Here is a 20,340-nt window from a genome sequence, read left to right as displayed (position 1 = left end):
GAGAAACTAGGGGGTCCTGAAGAGAGTAGAGACCACACAGTGAGAGTGAGAGAGACCGAGACAGAGAGAGATTGAGAAACTGACCAGAGAGAGGGACCTGGAAAGTGGAGAGAGAAACAAACAGTCTGAGAAAAAGAACATGTAGGGCAGGAATGAGTTAGAGATTGAGAGAAAGCAAAAATTCCTGAGAGAGAATAAGAGTGCACAGCCAAAGAGTGATGGCCTGGATTCGGATGGCTTTGCAGTTCTGGTTTCCATCCTTCTAGAGGTCTGCTGGCATGGCAGCCTCTGGTACTTGTAACCAAAACCAAAAGCCTTCAGTGCAGTTCTACCTCTGCTCCTTAGCTCTAGCTGTCCCTTTGCCTGAAACTCCACCTGTTCCTGTACGGCCTCCGACTTGGCTTAAGTCCTCTCAGTCTTTCAAATGTCACATCTTGGTGACATTTTCCTCTATCAGCTCAGCTGCTAAAGCTCTCCAGACTCTAGAGAGCATTCTGCCTGGAAAACATCCATGCTTGGAAACCGAAGCGGCCAGATGGGCCCCTCTGTCTGCCTGTGCCCTTTCTCCATGATGGACACAAAGTGTCCATCCTTGTACAGTTCACTCTCAGTAACTGGCTGATCAGCAGGCTGAGACTGAAACCCCAGGGCTTTTCTAAAATGAATGTTCTGTCCACCTAGTGTGAGAGTCTCCACAAAGGAAGGGAACACCCAGTGAATCACCAGCAGTTTGGTAAAGCAAAGGCATCCTGGGAACTGTGTTCTTAGCCTCACCAAAAATCATGGAAAAGATGTTAGAGATGGTTTAGATTCTAATCAAGACTAACTCCTTCATTTTAAAAAATATTTATTCATTCATTTGTTTTTAAGATAGAATGGGCATATAACATCATATTAGTTTTAAGTCTACAACCAACTCTTTCATTTGTAGATGAGGAAAATGAGGTCCTGGAGAAACCGACTTGACCAAAATCACACTGCTAGCAGGGAACACCTCTGTCTTTGGAAGCAAGATGCTTAGAGATTAAGAAACATGAGTTCAACTTGATAGTGTTTCCTCATCTGAGAGAGATGTATCTTCCACCCCTGCCAGCCTCTACCCCTGGTTTTGCATAAGCTGTTTCTGCTTGTGCTCTTGTGCCTGATAGCTGGCACAACTGAAGGCACAACTTCAGCAAACCAGTTCCTAGCTGTGATTCACATTAGATGTCGTCTCCTCCAGGAAACCTTCTCTGACCACCATCCCTTCCAAATCTGGTGCCACTGTGTGTACTATATTTTATATACGCATAAAGGCCACTCTACTTGCACACTTGCCTTGGCAGAGAGTATTAGGCGCTCCATAAATATTTGGTGAGTGAAGAAAAACATCAGGTACCAGATGAGGCCTGCTGGAGTCCATTGATTCAGTCCCTTGGTGGACAACAGAAAGGGAAGAGGCACAGAGTGAGAGAACCAATCAGCCCACTTTTCCAGCACCCTCTCTTTGCAAGTTTGAAGGGAACTGGGTGGTCAGGTTGAAGCACCACAAAATGGCTCCTGAAGCAGGGAGGCATCTGTGCTGCGGAGAGCCGAACACTTGACCCCTTGGCAGGAGCATCAGGCTCCCCAAATAGTCTGTAATGGCCGCTTCCCAGAAAGTGTTGTTGGAAATGGGTCAAGGAGCAATCCTAGGGCCACTAGGCCCTAGGCCTGACTTCACTCAGTTTCTCAGAGGTCACGAGGATAGGGTGCTCAGCCAGAAAAATTTCTAATGGATTATGAACCAAACCCCTGGGAGCTGGGCAGATGCTGACCCAAGAGCATAAAATCTAGTCCAGGCCAGAGGTGGCCAAAAGGAGCTGCAACTGGGCCAGCCAGGAGATCAAGGAAAGCTTTCTGTCCTGATTATGAACAATGTCCTCTCCTCCCCGAGTCTCCTTGACCTCTTTTCTGAGAGATTCTAGAGGGGTTGGGAGAGGGCAGTCTGCATCTCACCCAACATTACACTCCACCACCCTGATTCTAAATGCCTCCAAGATTACTCTGGCCTCTAGGGGTGCCTGGGTGGCTCAGTTGGTTGAGTGGCTGCCTTCGTCTCAGGTCATGATCCCGGAGTCCCTGGATCGAGTCCCGCATAGGGCTCCCAGCTCCATGGGGAGTCTGCTTGTCCCTCTGACCTTCTCCTCTCTCATGCTCTCTCTCTCTCTCTCAAATAAATAAATAAAAATCTTTGAAAACAAAACAAAACAAAACAAAAAAAAAAAAAAAAAAAAAGATTACTCTGGCCTCAACCACTGGCCTCTGATTTACTATTTTATTTATTATTATTATTTTTTTTTTTTTTAAGATTTTATTTATTTGACAGAGAGAGACACATGAGAAAGGGAACACCAGCAGGGGGAGTAGGAGAGGGAGAACCAGGCTTCCCACTGAGCAGGGAGCCTGATGTGAGGCTTGATATGGGGCTCGATCCCAGGACCCTGGCATCATGACCTGAGCCGAAGGCAGATGCCTAATGACTGAACCACCCAGACACCCCTGATTTACTATTTTAAACCAGATACTTTTCCCAAAAACAAAGCCCTGTCCATTTGGACCAATTGTTTTACTCAAGGGACAGGGGCTATTATACACAGCAGAGATCTGGTATCTGGAAAAGCTAGGTGTCTTTAGAAGAGCTTGGAATAAAATTAAAAAGAAAAAAAGCCCATCATTTCTGAGTGAGGTCAGCCAGCACAGCTGGAAAAAGCAGCAGGCAGTGGGGGGGTTGCTGAAGGAGCACTTGGCCAGCTTACCTGATCCTGGGCCAAGCCATTGTATAAGCTCCCCAGTATTGGAAAGAAAGAAAGAAAGACATGTTTTTAGCTTTGCTCAGGAGCCCAGAACATACTCACAACTCCAGGAATCTCTGCTCTTCTCTGCAAGTGGAAAATATGATCCATGAGAACAAACTTGGTCACTGACTGGAGTGTTGCCTAGTTACTCAACCCTGTAACTGGCTGGGGGTGGGGCGGGGATGGTAGTGGAGGGGGTGGTGGTGTGGAACTATGCCTCATGCCACCTTGTGACCACTGTCCAGAATCTCTGTCCCTCTGAGCACCTGGCTCTCTTTATTGGTTAAGAGACAGGACAGGGGCCTCAGAAGCGAGTATAAAATGCGCATTTATTGACATCTGCTCTGGAATACACTGGGCTTTTAGGAAGAACAAAAGTAAATGTAAAGGAAAATGCACTAATATAATTAACAACCTATTGCAGTTGTAGGTGTGAAGTGTTCTTTCCAGACTTGGAAGAGGAACTACAATTACCCTATATTCAACAGCTTAACACGGAATGTATACTAGAGTTCCAAACTCAGCAAAGAAATAAATAAGTTATTTACATTTCAAGTAAAAAATTGTAGTTTAGGGCGCCTGGGTGGCTCAGTGGTTAAGCCGCTGCCTTCAACTCAGGTCATGATCTCAGGGTCCTGGGATCGAGTCCCGCATCGGGCTCTCTGCTCATCAGGGAGCCTGCTTCCTCCTCTCTCTCTGCCTGCCTCTCTGCCTACTTGTGATTTCTCTCTGTCAAATAAATAAATAAAATCTTAAAAAAAAAATTGTAGTTTATTCCTTTATTTCACCACGATTTATATGTGTGAACTGTGATAGAGGCCTTGCTGACATCTTGTAGACCAAGGCCAAGAAATATGCCTTATATTGGTTATTTGGTCTTTATCATCAGATTATCATTATCATAGAGGTGAGCGAAACACTGCAAAAAAAGAAGGAAGTACATTTTCATTGTTGGCCACAGACTTTACCAATGGCCAATTTCTTGTGTTTCTTTTAAAGAACAGGACAAAAAGACTTTATTTTGACATTGGGTGGGGACGCTAGGTGCCAATCAGTATCATGGGATAAAGACAGTAAATAAAGGCATGAAGAAACAAACAAGCAAACTTCCCCAGAACAGGTGTGCTTAAATTAACCAAGTGACAGTTTGTGCATCAGTCTCACAATGGCTGTTGCATGAGGTGGGGGAAGAAAAGTACCACGAGACTTAGTTGTTCCGAGGCTGCGAAGCGAGCCCCAGAAACCTCGGAGAGGCCACTGCTTCGCGCCTGCGCTGGCCACGCCTACTAGCCCGCTGCTGTCTCCGCGAGGGCATTCTTCCTCTGCCACTGTTTGTGGCAGGGGGCCGGGCAGAGGGGCTTTGGAGGTACTGGAAGGCACTCTGGCGGCCCACCTGCCTCTCTACGCAGTTAAAGGTCAGGGCCACTCCCACGTTGCTCTTCATGACTCTGGAGGAGCCATCAGATGTGCCATCAAAGCACCGGCCAAGAGCAATCTCCTTGGCCACACGAGGGTCCTGGTCAGTGACGGTATAGATGCCATAGTTGTGGCCCAGTGGATCCAGGGGTGCCAGCATGGTGTACTCGCTGGTGTCATTATTGACTGCTAGTGGTAGGTGGTTGACCAGGTACTCATGAAGCATGGAGTTAACGCTGGCTCGATGGCAGCTGCCCTGAGGAATGACCTTCACCAGTGTGCGGTCCACACGGTCCTGGTCATAGAGCATCCCACTGCACTTGAACTCTAAACAGGCAGATGAGACATTGGGCTGGTCCCTGTCCCGTGTGCTTTTCACATCCCGGATTCCATACAACTTCCCCACTGTCCGCCGGTGGGTGCCCCCCATGTTGCGGGATCGTACATTCACCTCCACTGGCCCCACAATCTTCACCTTGATGTAGCAGGCCCTGAACTCCATTGGCTTGGGCCACCATGCCAGGTAGTCTTCAGTCCAGCTCATAGGGTCATCCTCATTGAAGGGTACAGTATTGTAGTCATACCGATCTCCCTCAATCTGGTAGAACCGGAAGTGGGCTGCACTGGGTGGGGCCTCCTCACATGCCCGGAGGTTCTCAAAGGCATAGATGGGCCCATTGCTCTCCTCGGCTGAATTGGGCCGTGGCTTGGCCATGCTAATCTGGAAAGCTGTCTTCTTCACCCGTGGGTCCTCATGATCTGTCCGACGGTATTTGAGCTTATTGAGATAGGGCTGTGGGACACCAATTGCATTTGGGTTGAATTTAGGAAAAGACTGTACTGCTTCCAGTTCTTCCCCAGCTAGGCTTGCCAAGACATAGGCAGAATACGCATCAGGGGACTCGTCATCGCAGAAGGCAGGGACACAAGCCCCATTGGGGCCCGTGATGACACTGTCAAAGCGGCCCCAGGCCCTGGGGTTGGATGAGAAGCCAGTCCTGGGCTCCAGGTTGATCACAGAGACCACAACCCCCTGGATCTGCTCACTGGGCAAGAACCTCTCACTCCGGTAGGCCCTAACCTTGATAAAGCACCTCCTGCTTTCTGGGACATCCAAATTAAAGAGCCTCCTTTCACGGATCTCCATGTTGCCTACCAGGAAGGTTCTCGCTTCCCTTTTGCCCCGCCTTTGGCTTTCAAATTTGAAGTCACCTTCCTCCTCCCACAACCCTGTGTCTGGGTTGAGTGACCAGAGTTTCATTGTGGGCACATGCTCTGGCATCTTGACCTGGGTCGAGTCAAGGTGGACCTTCACCTTGCCAACATTAAGTGACTCTGAGGTGGCCTCGTCTGTGAAGTCCACAGAGAACATGCCATATGTCCGAAGGGGGAAGGTGTCTCCTTCATCACTGATGAAGTTCAGGTCACTCTGGGCAGCTGTGGCTGTGGAAATATTACGGGGATCCAGGAAGGTCACACTGGCCTTTACTTTTCCTGTGTAGGGCTCCCCATTCTGCCTGTAGAAGCTCTTGGATGGGATCTCCAGCTCAGCCATAGGGTCTTCTCCAGCCACCTCCCCAAGGGGGATAATGTTGGTGTCCATGGCCTCCAACGTGATGGGCTCTTTCTTCCGAAGCATTTTGATCTCATGGAACACTGCACTCCCCTTCTTGTTGAAGGGCAGCACTTTAGTGGTATTGACGAACTTCTGCAACCTGTCCACAAATGTGAGCACCAGCCTCTCTGTGTCCTGGGGAACATGGAGGGTGAAAGTGCCTTTGTAGCCAGTCATGCTCACACGGTTGCCCCCCAGGTACACGTGGCCAAAGCGCATGGGTTCCCCATTGTCAGCAGCACTGACGCGGCCACGCACAATACTCCGGGTCTCTGTACACCGCTGGCAGTTGCACTCCATGGCCACCTTGGTGGGCAGCGTGTACCCACTGCACTGGATCTCCCTTTCCTCTGTTTTGGAGATGCCACAGCAGTGCTCCACGGCATCCCGGCACCTGATCCCGTTATCCTGCTGCCCTGCACAGGTCTTGACAGGGCAATGGCCCACGTCATAGTAAAAAGAGTTGGTGGCATTCTGGAAGCAATCATGGGGCAGCCGGATAAGGTAGCTCTCAGGGGTTGGATTGCAAGGAGTCTCATCAGTGGCTGTGGAGGGAATGGTATGCATATTAAAAGAAAGTTCATGTCCTGCGCAAAGTGAACCCTTATCTCACCTCTCTGTGGGGCTTTATGGTTTTCAAAGTACTTGCATCTCCTTGCATGATCCTGATTCTCACAGAACTCTTCTGAGAGAGATGGAATAACCATCATTTTTTTAATCATTTCTTTTAAAAGATTTTATTTATTTATTTGTCAGAGAGAGAGAGAGTACAAGTGGGGAGAAGCAGGCAGAGGGAGAAGCAGGCTTCCCACTGAGCAAAGACCCTGACTCGGGACTCAAACCCAGGACTCTGGGATCATGACCCGAGCTGAAGGCAGATGCTTAACTGACTGAGCCACCCAGGTGTCCCTAGAATTGAATAGCCATTATTAATCCATATGTGGATCCATATGTATGTATGGATCATACATCCATAATGTATGTATGTATATACATACATACATATATGGAAACAGAGTTGGTTACTGAGACCATCAGAGTCATGGTTCTTGATAGAGGGGTATGGAAAACTTGTGAGAGTGTTTTGAGTTACCACTAAAATTGAGAGTGCTACTGGCATGTAGTGGGCAGGGTGGGGGATGGGCATTGCCACTCTGTGTCTTGCAATGGCCTAGCACTGCTCAGCATGAAGAATTTGTCTGCATGAAGTTCACGTATCCCAGCAGACACATTCATGTACGTGGAAAACCTGTTTAAAATGATCATAGCCTACTATTTTTTCTGTGGCTTTAACCATACGTTGAATTTTTAAAGAATGCAACTGCCTTATAAATCAAGTTAAGATTGTACTTGGTTTAGCTTGGAACTATACCCAGAATTGTTCCTTATCTCAAGAAAACTGCCTACCTGCCCCAATATTAACCAAGGAATGTGAACCACCAAAATGATACCCCTGTATTCATCAGGATTTGTAGCTGTTGCGTTCGTGGTGACTGGATTTAAGTGCAAGTATCTGACCTCTTTGGTTAGCCTTTTCATGTTGCTATGCCAAAAAACATTTATACATCGGAATATATACACTGTTTTGAATAAGAGTCATTTTCTTTTTCCTTGATGTTATAGTTTAGGCCACATGCACACGTATTTAGAAATTATATGTACTTATCATCTACCAGTTTGACTTCAGAATGATAAGGTGGAGTTAAAGATAACTGTTACAGGTGGGAGCAGTGGTTTTATGGATTGGGAACCACTGTCAAGGGAGCTTAACATCTCTGCAGTGGTCCTAGTGCCTTGTGTCCTGTCTGCCCTGAGATTTGGTGTTCGGCATTCTCGGAGTCTGTGAAATATTCCAGAATGCTTCCAATACATTTTCTCTCTCTTGCCTTTTGTTTAGTTTTGTTTAGACCAATTATTATTATTACTGTTATTTTATTTGAGAGAGAGAGAGCGAGCAGGGAGCCAGAAGTGGGGGCTCCATCTCAGGACCCGAGGATCATGACCTGAGTGGAAGGCAGATGCCCAACCAACTGAACCATCCAGATGCCCCTAGGCCAATTATTAAGATCTCCTCCTCCCTGCCCTTTCACCCCACACATTGCAAGTATATGTTCCTGATTGGTCTTGGCCTCCAGTCTTTCCCCTTCCAGATCACTTCCTTTTTTTTTTTTTTTTTTTAAGATTTTATTTATTTATTTGACAGACAGCAATCACAAGTAGGCAGAGAGGCAGGCAGAGAGAGAGGAAGAAGCAGGCTCCCTGCCGAGCAGAGAGCCCAATGTGGGGCTCCATCCCAGGACCCTGGGATCATGACCTGAGCTGAAGGCAGAGGCTTTAACCCACTGAGCCACCCAGGTGCCCCTCCAGATCACTTCTTAAAGCCAGCTCTAATCAGGTCCCCTTTTCCTGTAAACCTTTGCTCATGTGGGCCCTCGATCTAGAATGCCCCCACCTCCATACACACAGTACTTGGCCATTATTCAAGACCAGAGGTTCACAACAAGGGCTGCAAATTAGAATCACCAGGAGGAGATTTTAATCTGTGCATGCCTAAACTGTGTCCCAAACCCATGACATCATATTCTGAAGGTAAGACCCAGTCATCAGTATTTTAAAAATTCAGCAGGTGATCCCAATGAGTAGCCAAGGCTGTGACCCACTATTTAAACTCCAGCTGAGGGATGCCTGGGTGGCTCAGTTGGTTAAGCAGCTGCCTTCAGCTCAGGTCATGATCCCAGCATTCTGGGATCAAGTCCCACATCAGGCTCCTTGCTTGCCAGGGAACCTGCTTCTCCCTCTGCCTCTGCCTGCCATTCTGTCTGCCTGTGGTTGCTCTCTCTCTCTCTCTGTCTGACAAAATAAATAAATAAAATCTTTGGAAAAACAAACAAACTCCAGCTGAAAAGCTGACCCCTCAAGCAGTCCTCCATGGTTGCTCACACTGAAAGGTCTTTGTGTCTCATCTTATCTCCTGTTTCAGTGCATTTTTCTATCTTTACTTATTTGTCTCTTATTTCTATTTCTTCACCTCTCCCTGGACTGGCAGCTCTGTGAGGGTAGGATTTAGGACTAAGATCTTTGTGTCTTAGAGGGTACAGCACTGTGTACAGCACAGAAAAGCCCGAGCTATTACTGCCCAGATATGGCCACTGGGGTGCTTCCCCCACCCTGTGGCCCGGTGGCAGACTTGGGGACGCTGACAGGCTTACCTATGACAGTCAACTGGGCCACCCGCGACTTCACAGCCCCCGAGTCACTCTGGGCCTTGCAGAAGTACTCTCCAGCCTGGTCCTGTCGCAGGTTCCTCAGCACTAGCTTGCTCTCATGCTTGTAGAGGGAGGGGTCCAGCAGTGTGTCATTGTGGTACCTGCAAGGAATGGAGGGACAGAGGCTGAGGGGATGATGGGAGGGCAGGTACCCCTGGGGAGAAGGCCAGGAGCAAGCCGCTGGAGAGGCAGATGATGCCTGGGGCCCTGCAGATGCCAATACCACTTGTGACTCAGCTCATCCAAGAGCACTGCTGACCAAGGACTCAAGGGATTTCATTCTGAGTCCCTGCCTCACTACTACCCAGCTATTGGTCCTTAGACAAATCCTCTCACCTCCCTGAGCTTTAGCTTCCTGGTCTATGTTTCCCTCACTGACTTCACAGAATTACTGGGAGCATCAGACAAGATAATGGCTGTAAATTATCTGTGAAGGATAAAAAAGGACTCACAGTCCTGGGGGACTCTGACCTTGTGTGTGTTTTGCTAGGGAATCTTGTTCTGTGTCCCAAGAATATCCAAGCCAGGACCCTGAGACCAGAGCTGCTCTGTGGAGACCCCAGCTTCAAGAGGTTAATGACAGAGTTGGTTGTCTGGGTGGCCTTGACCCCACTGGCACCCACTTTTAAATGCCAACTCATGAGTTCTGTGCCAGAGCCTTACTAATAACTTATCCTGTTGGTTATTGTTATGATTAATACTAAGCTCACACCCCTGTAGAGAACCTATCAAACTCAACACCCAAAGAACAAATAATCCAATCAAGAAATGGGCAGAAGACATGAACAGACATTTCTGCAAAGAAGGCATCCAAATGGCCTAAAGACGCATGAAAAAGTGCTCTGCATCACTCGGCATCAGGGAAATACAAATCAAAATCACAGTGAGATACCACCTCACACCAGTCAGGAAGGCTAAAATGAACAAGTCAGGAAATGACAGATGTTGGCAAGGATGCAGAGAGAGAGGGGAACCCTCCTACGCTATTGGTAGGAATGCAAGCTGGTGCAGCCACTCTGGAAAACAGTGTGGAGATTCCTCAGAAGGTTGAAAATAGAGCTACCCTATGACGCAGCAATTGCACTACTGGGTATTTACCCCAACGATACAAATGTAGTGATCTGAAGGGGCACTTACACCCCAATGTTTATAGCAGCAATGTCCACAATAGCCAAACTATGGAAAGAGCCTAGATGTCCATCAACAGATGAATGGATAAAGATGTGGTATAATTATACAATGGAATATTATGTTGCCATAAAAAAAAAACCCTGATAACTTGCATTTGCATCAATGGAACTAGAGGGCATTACGCTGAGTGAAATAAGTCAATCAGAGAAAGACAACTATCATATGATCTCACCAATCTGAGGAATTTGAGAAACAAGACAGAGGATGCTAGGGGAAGGGAGCGAAAAATGAAACAAGATGAAACCAGTGAGGGAGACAAGCCATAAGAGGCTCCTAATCTCAGGAAACAAACTGAGGGTTGCTGGAGTGGAGGGGGGTTAGAGGGATGGGGTGACTGGGTAATGGACACTGGCGAGGGTATGTATTGTGATAAGTGCTGTGAATTGTGTAAGACTCATGAATCACAGACCTATACTCCTGAAACAAATAATACATTATATGATAATAAAATATAATAATAATAATAAGTCCAGACTCATTGAAAGAAAGGTCCGGTTTCAAAGAAGACTTGGCAAAGAAACTGGCAGAACACTCACCAGAAATACTTGTCTGGACTGGGCTTCCCTATGGCCTTACAGCACAGGGACACACTCTGCCCAGCTCTCCGTGCTTTTGTCTCTGGGTTCATCACGATGTATGGAGTCTCTGGGACAGGAGATAAGAAAAGGTGATTTGGTTTTTTCTTTATGGCAGATTGTCTAGAGCCTTGCTCCCTCAAGTTCTTTGTCATGCGTTAAAATTGTATGACCTTACATGTACTCCCACCCCTAGCTCCTCCTCTAAGGGAAGTGGTCCAGAATGGAGTCCACCCACTCCACACCCTCCGCCTAGGATCAGCTTCGGTGGCCTCTCAGGCAGCCTTTGGGTGGGGCAGTAGAGAACCAAGGGGCCCTTGTGCAAGCCAAGATTCCTGAGCACTGCCATTAGGACAGAGCTGGCTGTTTTGAGTAGAACAATATTCATATTCCGCTGCTTCCAGCAGAATATGCCGGCCACTCTGCACCATTTCTGGTTTCCCCCAGCCTCTTTCTCTCTATAATCTCTATAATTGACTATTTTAGATAAGGTGGTCAGGGAAAAATTCATACATTTGAGAGAACAAGTCGTGTCAATAATCTGTAGGAAGAACACTCCAAGCAGAGCATATGGCAAGTGCAAAGGCCTGAGGCAGAAGTGTGTCTGCATGTTTGAGGAACAGCTAGGAGGCTATTCTGACTGGAATAGAGTGACTCAGTGGGGTGGAAGGGAGAGTAATGGGAGAGGAGAACAGAGAAGTAATGGGCAAGCCAGATGATGTAGAGCTTTGTGGGTCGTGGTAAAGATCCGGGAATTTACTCTGTAAACTGGGAAGCCAGCTCTTAGCACTATGATCCCTTTATTTAAAAGTCCAGCCTTCCTGTCCAGCCCTACCCCAGAGAACAGTACCTGCCCTCATGAACTCCGCATTGACAGTGGCTGCCTTTAGGCTAGTCTTGGGCATTGTGAGCATGATAGGGGCAAACTTGGCCTTTGTGATCTTCAGAATGCTTTTGCCATCAGGGCACAAGCCAGGGACCCGGAACCTCCCACTGCTGTCTGTCTTGGTCAGTGGCTTAGGCTTCTTGGTCAGCAGGTAGACGGTGGCTCCTGAGGCTGGGGCACCCCCAGGGAGGGAGACAGCTCCGTGTAGCATGAAGTCCTGGCACATGCATGCATCGCAGTCAGCATTCACCTGGCCCATGGGGCAGGTCAGGTCACAGGCTGTGGAAGAAGGGGACACATCAGGAGGGCTTATATGGATTCTGGCTCTCCTTCAGGCATCTCTCAGCCTGTGGACTCACTTATGCTTCCCCTCCCGCTTAGGTCTGTGTTACCTTTCCTTATCAGCCTGCTTGACTAATTCCTCCTCATTCTTCCAGACAGCCCAGGACACTTCTTCCAGGAAGCCACCCTTGATTCTCCTAAGTTATTATTGACCCTGCTCTGTGCTCCCACATTATCCTCTACATTCCCCATCAGAGCACATAACAGATACTCATTTAATACTTGGTGAATGAAAGAATGAGTGAATCAGTCTGTCTGACCCTCTGTTCTATTCCTCTAGGCTGCTTCAACTCAGTCACACGCCTTCCCAGTACCAGGAGCAAGAGAAGCACCTGTACAGGCCTCGTCCATGCAGAGGCGGCCCTCCTCAGAGGCCTCATCGCACAGTGACACCGTCTCGGCTAAGCAGGTACGTGTTCGGGTCTGGACTCCAGTGTGACCACAAGCAGCAGAACACTTGCTCCAGGAAGACCATGGGCTCCAGATGCGCTCTGTGTCTCGGCGCAGGGACCCTGCAAGAGGATCAATAGATGGCCTGACTTGCCTCCAGAGGGGACTCTGTCAAGAAATCTGCCTCTGAGGCTGTTTTATATCAGAAAGACAGGGTTTCTGTTCTTGTCATAGATGGCACTGATATTTATATTTACTGCAATGAGTTTCCAACGGAGGGAAGTCAAGAGTCCTGAGGAAGTGGTGTCTCTAATTTGCACAAAGGTACCATATGGGCCAGGGGTGGCTCTGAGAGGGACTTGTTGGTGAAGCACTGGGACCTGGATATGCTGTCTTAAGATGTGCAGGGATAGCGCCATTTTCCCTCTCATCATTGTGGAAATAGTCATACATTCCTGTGAAAGGGCTCCCTCCTGGTCAGGGTCTGGGACTCCAGTGACTCAGACCTCACATTCCCCCCCACCTCTGCTCTGAGGCCTGTGTGCGGGAATGGGGTCCTCGGACATTGCCCAGCCTGAGCTCTGGGTGGCCGCCACTGCCACCGGAGCCTGTGGGGCCAGGCTGTGCACACTGGCAGAGTCACAGGAAGGGAGGGTGTCCAGCTGAGAAGTGGGCAGCCTTGCAGCGGACTCTGTATTATCCTATGTGGAGAGGGAGGGCGTCACGCATGAACTCTTGGACTCTGTAGACATAGATGTGAGTTCAAATCCCAGCTCCCCACTTAACAGCTGCAGAATTGTGAGAAATCACCTAACCTCTCCAGACCTGGAGTAACTTCTCAAAATGGAGATTAAAGAGTAATGAATATAATGACTATGTGCCAGTGTCTGGCACATAGAAACAATAATAGAAACTATCATTTAGTGAAAGTTGACTTGGGTTAAACCCTCTACATTCCTTATCGCATTTAATCCTCATAAAAGCCCACATCAAGATGTACTAATATTTACTAATATTACTAATACTTCCCCTGTTCTATTGGGAGAAACCTGAGGCTCAGAGAGCTTCAGAAAATTCACCTAAGGGGCACCTGGGTGGCTCAGTCCGTTGAGTGTCTGCCTTTGGCTCACATTGTGATCTCTGGGTCCTGAAATGAATCCCACATCGGGCTCCCTGCTCAGCAGGGAGTCTGCTTCTTCCTCTCCCTCTCCTTCTGCCCTTCCCCACCGTTCATTCTCTCTCTCTCAAATAAATAAATAAAATCTTCTAAAAAAATGATGAAATTACATTTTTTACAAAAGAAAATAAAGAGAATTTGCTTAAGGAACACCGTTCAGATGGTAGACCCAGGATTCAAATGCAAGAAGCCCAACTCCGGAGCCTGTCGTCTTCACCTCTTTGTTGCCCACACTCAATAAACAGAAAGTCCCCATTGAGGGGTGCCTGGGTGGCTCAGTGGGTTAAAGCCTCTGCCTTCGGCTCAGGTCATGATCCCAGGTCCTGGGATCGAGCCCCGCATCGGGCTCTCTGCTCGGAAGGGAGCCTGCTTCCTCCTCTCTCTCTGCTTGCCTCTCTGCCTACTTATGATCTCTCTCTGTCAAATAAATAAATAAAATCTTAAAAAAAGAAAGTCCCTATTGACAGAGAACACTCTTGGGAAGATCATGGCTCTCATCACAGTAATGTGTTACTCTGAGGGAGTCAAAGCCTGTGGTATGTGTGTGACATCCTGAGTTTCAGTGGCCAGATGCCCATTGTGGCCTCTCCCTGTGCCAAGGCTGTGGGAGGTAGGGGGTTCGGGTCTGTCCGGGCTTACCTGGTGGGCAGAGGAAGCGCACCGTATAATTGGAGCAGTTCTGACCAGGCCGCTGCTCCCTGTTGAGGCACCAGAAGCCCTCACGGGGACTGCCATGGACCACCTGGCCAGTGCTGCCTGCAGGCATCCAGTCGGTGGTCCGAGCCTCTAGCCGCAGGGGCCGAGCACACACCCGGTCCCCATAGTAGAAGTGAATGGCGTCCAGCCGCTCATAGTCACCCTGCCCGCCTGGGTGGTCGATGTTGAACCAGGTTGTCCACTCCCCAGGACCTGAGAGGTAGAGGCAGGTCAGAGAAAGACAGGCCCCAGAGCCTCAGGGGTGCTCCCTCCTTCCTCCCTGCTTAACTCCTGGGACTCACTTCCGATACCTCTCACCCACCAGCATTGGTCTCTGACGCTGTGGCATCTATCTCTCCAGCATCCCTCCAGCCTTTTAACCTTCTTCTGTTCCCGCCACTCCATTAAAGCTCTCAGCAGCCTGGCTGTACCATGTCAGTAACTCCCTGCCTGGTCTTTCTACTTCCAAGTTCCTGCTCTCCCCACCTCCCAGCCCTCACTGACACAGCAGTCAGGGTGAGCTTTCTCCGGGTGGCTTGGACCCCGCCACTCCCCAGCTTTAAATGCCTTAGCCAGGCATTCAGTGTAAGCTGGACCCTGCTCTCTCTCCATCCTCATCTCCCTCCTGCCCCCCATCTCCCACCAGCCTGTGCTCTGGTTCCAGCAAGCTCTGTAGCATTCCTGAATATGTCAGGCAGCTTCACATTCTAAGCTGTCCTATTTCCTAGGTCTGTCCGCCTGGACGGAGATGTAGGTTAAATGCTTTGTCAAAGTGGGTTTCCATGGAAATCATGACACTGTGCCCTGGCTTCCGAGATTCTCGCTGCAAGCTCAGTAAAGACCCCCTCTCTTGACCCTCCCTGCTCCAACCACAACTCACTTTCCAGAGAGTCAACAGGCTTGGCAAAGATGCTGGAGGTCCTCCTCCCAGGCTGGACTCTTCTTACCGACTGGGTGAGCATCGTCTGCCTCCCTGAGGGCAAGGAGGAGAAGTGAGAAGTCAGGACTGATAGGGATAAGGACTCAGCTGCATCCTGCTACCCCAGCCTTTCAAGATGCAGGGAAGCAGGTGATGGGGGTGGGTGGAGCAAGAGCATTGGACAAGCGTTCAAACCTCTGCTCTGCCACTATCTAGCTGTGCAACCTCATGAAGCTTTATTCTTCTAATTGCATTTCCCAAAACACAGGGCTGCATTAACCATTGCTACATCATAGGGTTCTGGTGCCTTCTCAGGGTGATGGTCAATGTAAAGAGACCGGGCATGGAGTGCAGGCTCAGCCAATGGTAGTTGTCTTACTGCTCTTGTTCTAGAAACAGATCATGAGATGCTGCTGAGCGGCCAGTGAGCTGGGGCTCCTATGATGGGATCTGGGCACGTCCTTCTTGGCAGAACGGAGCCCTATTTTCCTCATCTGTAAAATGGAGATACTAGTTCCCATCTCAGAGGGTGGCGGTCCAGTAGGCATGAGAAGTTCATGAGGTGACCCAAGTAAACATCTCTGAAGTATACAGAGATTGAAAGTGTGAGATCCAGGGACACCTGGGTGGCTCAGTAGGTTAAGCCGCTGCCTTCAGCTCGGGTCATGATCTCAGGGTCCTGGGATCGAGCCCCACATCGGGCTCTCTGCTCGGCGGGGAGCCTGCTTCCCCCTCTCTCTTTGTCTGCCTCTCCACCTACTTGTCATCTCTCTGTCAAATAAATAAAATTAAAAGAGAAAGAAAGAAAGAAAGAAAGAAAGAAAGAAAGAAAGAAAGAAAGAAAGTGTGAGATCCAGAGGCTCTGCCACGTCCTGTTTGACCTTGAGCCAGATACTTGACTCATTTGACCCCTGTTCCCTCATCATAAAATGAGGACAATAATAGTTCTTCCCTCAAAGGATTTTGGAGATTAAATAAACTCATTCACAAAATCCACTCAGAGTAATGCCTAGCATGGTGCTTGCTGAATAAGTGTTAGCAACTCTGGAAGAGGGGTACAGGGTCCTTAGTCCACAAGCAACTTCCAGCCCCACCCCATCTGAGGTGGGATTGGGAGCTCCCAAGGGGGAAGGAGAAGGAGAGCCCAGAACAGACAAGCTCTGAAAAGCAATTAACTCTCGTGCAAGGAGCCAAATCAGAATTCTCTATGCTGCTTAATTGGGGTGATAGGAACTCTTTTAATCAAACTAATCTGATTTCCCCTCAGATGGCTGAATGTTAATCATCTTTACAAACAGCAGCTGTCAGGGTGGAAAGAACAAGGTGGGAGGTGGGTGCATGCAGGGTTTGGCAAGATGCTGAGACAGCCTTTGTTCCTTCGTGAGTACTCACAAAGGCTCAAGTGCAGGCAGCTTTACAAGGGGGTTTTGAGTGTGTTTTTTTTTTGCCCTACTTGAGGAGGTAGTTAAACATCAGGAGAGGCAGAAGAGATGGAAGAGAGCATACAGGGCAGGGCTGGGAGCGCTGATGCTCAGATGCACGAGGTTATGCCCATGCACCCTACCTATTCCTTCAGGAACTCAGTGTCACCAGAGGATAGGGTCAGAGGACAAGGGGACTAGAAGAGGGTCTGGTGTCTGTGAAATTCAGCTGCACGGTTTAAATGAAAGTGAGCTTCAAGCTGGAAGAATTTTTATGACACTAAAACCAGAGCACACCGCAACCTGCTTCTGAGAACCTGGTGATCCCTTGTGATTCCCTTTTGCTTTGACTCTCAGGAATCCCATAGCTAAATTTAGCACCTAGACGTGATAACCCTTTTATCCTTTTTCCTCCCTTTGAGTGATAGCTAATTCCCCTCTTCATTTAAAAGATTCTGTCCTGTGAGTTTTAATATTTGGAAACTATCTCAAATTCTCCTGGGAAACAAGCAGGATATACATTATTAATAAGTCTATAAACCAGCCTGAAGTCTTAAGGCCATTGCTGAGGCCCCTAGTTGGTTCGCAGACCAGATATGACTTCGCTATGACACACAGAGGCTTGGGAGGGAGCAGATATTTAGCCCATACCTGACACAGAGGTGACTTCCAGGACCAGGAAGAAGAACACCCAGGCCTTGGTCCCCGCCATCTTTCCCCCAGGCCCTATGGGAAACATGGCAGGAGATGGGTGAGGGTACTTCAGATTTGGGTCCTCCTTGGAACGTAGTCTCCTGGGAAGTCGCTCAGATCCAGTGACCTGCAAAGAATCAAAGCTGATCAGGTCCCACATTTCTGTAGCATCTCTTATGGCTTGAGCAGAACTATTTCTTGACCTATCAAGGGTGGAAGGGTAGACAGAATAAAGTCTCACGGGAGGTAACACCTGCCCAAGTTGTGAATCTGGGCAGCTTAGGAGGTGCAGAGGCTCAGGAGTTCAAATAAGGCAAAGCTGGATTCAGATCCAGGCTCTAGGACCCCACATCCTGATGAGGCATAAGGGAGAGCAGGGGTGAGGAGGTACCTTGCCAGTGAGGAGGGGCTTGGGCTTACACCCAGCAGCCTCTTGAGTGACTCATGTATCACTTCCAAAACCTGGACTTCGGGGCATGTTTTGGTGGGGCTCACACTCTTGCACCAAGGGGGCTATCCGTGAATACCATGCTGCCCAGCCTTGACTGTCATGGCCCCTCACAGGACAGGCAAGATGTGGAGGGGGCAGATGCTTCAGATGCATGATATCCATAAACACATTCCCCGATGTGCACAGCCTGCAGCTGGAACACATTTCTAACCTGTTTGTTGGGGCCTGGCGTGGAGTTACACAGCTGGGAGCTCTCTGAAGGAGAGCAGAGGGGATACACTGTGTGAAGCCAGGGGTCCCCAGTAACTGGTAAGCATGGGTTAGGGGCTATAAGAGCCAGGAGAAGAAAGTGGGCTTGACAATAAAGGCAAAGATCCATGGGGTGTAGCCCAGGCTCTTGCTCATTTCTATCTCTCCCCAGAGCTCTGGCCAACCCAGAATCTGACCAGTTCCTGGAGATTCAAAAGTGACTCCATTCAACGTCCAAAGTCCAGGGTGTGGTGGGAAAGAGGAGATTCTTCCTTTCCAGGGGGGAAAAAGATGTAAAAGCGCTTGGCTGTCTCAGGAGAAGAACAAACCAATCCCACATTGCAGATCTTCTAGCTCTAAGCCCACTAACCTTCCCCCCAGCTCCCCCACTCCACCACCTTCTTTTTCTCAGTCAAGGGAACAGAGGCATAGGGGTCCCCAAGGTCCCCATTGCATGTCTTACCCCAAGCTCCTGGGCTTGGAGCAGGGAGCTGAATGCTACACAGCATTCAGTCTGAGACCACTCTAAGACTGTCTGGGAGGCCAAGGTGGCCTGAGGCACCTTGTGGAAAAACCATTTCCCATCTGGCAGCCCACAGAAGTTTCCTCAGCATATGCTCTGTTAGTTAGGCTCCCCATCCCACGCTCCGCAGAACTCTCGGACAAAGCAGACTGGCTGACCGCAAGAAAGAAAGCAGATGCCCAGAGGTACAGACCCTGACTGGGACCATTTGAGAGTCCCTGACCTCAGGTGAAGGAGGGGGAGGGCTTTGGACCAGTAAGGGGGAAAAGAGAGAACTTCAAAGCAAAAAGGGGGGGGGCTCTTCTCTGGGGGAGAAGCAGGGTGATCTGGGAAGGGCAGGAGTAGCTAAGCGGGGGCAGAGAAATGCAGGCATGGGGTGAGGAAAATGGGAGTGGAGCTCACCGTGTCCTGAGCGGGACTCCTCAGCTGGGGGTTTCAAGTCTTCGCCTCTCCTGTCCAGCCGCCAGGCCTTATATAGCGCAGCTGGTAGCTCAGCCCGTGGCAGTGCGCCAGGGGAAGCGCGGCGAAACCAGATCTGAGCATGGGGAAGCTCAGCCTCCCCATCCCCTCCCCACATCCCCTGGAGCTCCCAGAGGCCCGGATTTCGCTTCAGGATCCTTAGAGTGAGAGGCTGCAGGACCTGGGGAGAGGCCAGGTGGGCAGGGGCCTGGGGCTCCACAGACCGGAGCAGAGAGATACATGGAGGGTCAGGGTGGGTCTTGGGAGCAGCCCTGGGCAGGGGCCAAGGGCTAATTTACATCTGGGCAGCATTTCATTGCTTGGGGGTGGGGGTGTTGTGTGCTCTTGCTTAAGCTTTGCTTGCTGATCCCCCACATTCCCCTGACCCACCCCTGCAGAGAAAGAACTTTGCTGGTGTTAGCACATACTTCAAACTCTCTTAGGCACACCAGTCACCTGGTCTCCCAAATGGGGGTGCCTGGTCTGAGCTGGGGAACTACTCAGCTTCTCTGGACCCGGAGGGAGCACTGGGAGAAATTTAGAAGGGAAAGGGACAAAGGAATTAGAGGACACAGGATGTCACCTGGTGAGAATAGTTCCTCCTTGCCTGTACCTACTTCCATCGGGGGCCTGTCTATGTCCCCTGGAGCCCAGAGGCCCTGCATATAGGCTTTCTGAGAACTTGCCAGACTGTCAAGAGATTTATGCGGGCGTATCTGACTTCAGGTATGGGGCCCGCCGCACATGCACAGCCTTACCGGTAGGTGGCGCAAGCAGCTGTCTGTGCTTCTGAACCCGAGTAGCCTCCCCGCCTGCAGCCAACAGCAGTCAGCCTGTGGTCCCAGGCCGCAGCAGTTCTATAAATTTAGCACGCCTTAGAATCCCCTGGAGGGCTGACTGCTAGACCCCACACCGAGTTCAGGATTCAGTATGTCTGAGTTGAGGCCCGAGACTGTATTCCTAACAACTCCCAGGTGTTACTGATTGTTCATGGACCACATTAGAGGGCCAGCTGAAAGCAGAAGATGGGGAGGGGTGTACTAGGAACCACAGCAAGAGCTGCTATAACCCTTCCCCCAGTTCATGTGCCAGGCTCATCGGCCTGGGCTGGGCTTCCTGCCTCATGCCAGGGCTTGGAGATGGAGGCCTGGTCTAAATGGCCTCCCATACCAAGTGTCAGCTCGCTCGTTCCATACACCCTCATTGAGCTCCTATTCATAGCAGGCTATAGGTTGGGCACTGGGAGGCCACAGGG

The 20,340-nt window shown here is 49.6% G+C and overlaps 1 protein-coding gene across 1 annotated transcript; it reads right to left on the bottom strand.

Moving 5' to 3' along the window:
- Positions 1 to 3,565: 3,565 nt before the first annotated feature.
- Positions 3,566 to 19,119, bottom strand: CILP (cartilage intermediate layer protein). The gene is made up of 9 exons (XM_082737136.1): positions 19,029 to 19,119; positions 17,362 to 17,530; positions 15,251 to 15,343; positions 14,314 to 14,583; positions 12,440 to 12,619; positions 11,730 to 12,044; positions 10,841 to 10,949; positions 9,057 to 9,214; positions 3,566 to 6,392 (listed from the first exon to the last, which is right to left on the bottom strand). Exons 2-9 carry the CDS (start codon positions 17,447 to 17,449, stop codon positions 4,024 to 4,026), a joined length of 3,582 nt encoding a protein of 1,193 aa, XP_082593262.1. The 5' UTR covers positions 17,450 to 17,530; positions 19,029 to 19,119; the 3' UTR covers positions 3,566 to 4,023.
- Positions 19,120 to 20,340: the final 1,221 nt, after the last annotated feature.

Source organism: Mustela nivalis, assembly GCF_964662115.1.
Source record: "Mustela nivalis genome assembly, chromosome: 6".
NCBI classification, from domain to species: domain Eukaryota; kingdom Metazoa; phylum Chordata; class Mammalia; order Carnivora; family Mustelidae; genus Mustela; species Mustela nivalis.
This window is presented reverse-complemented; position numbering and strand designations above follow the sequence as displayed.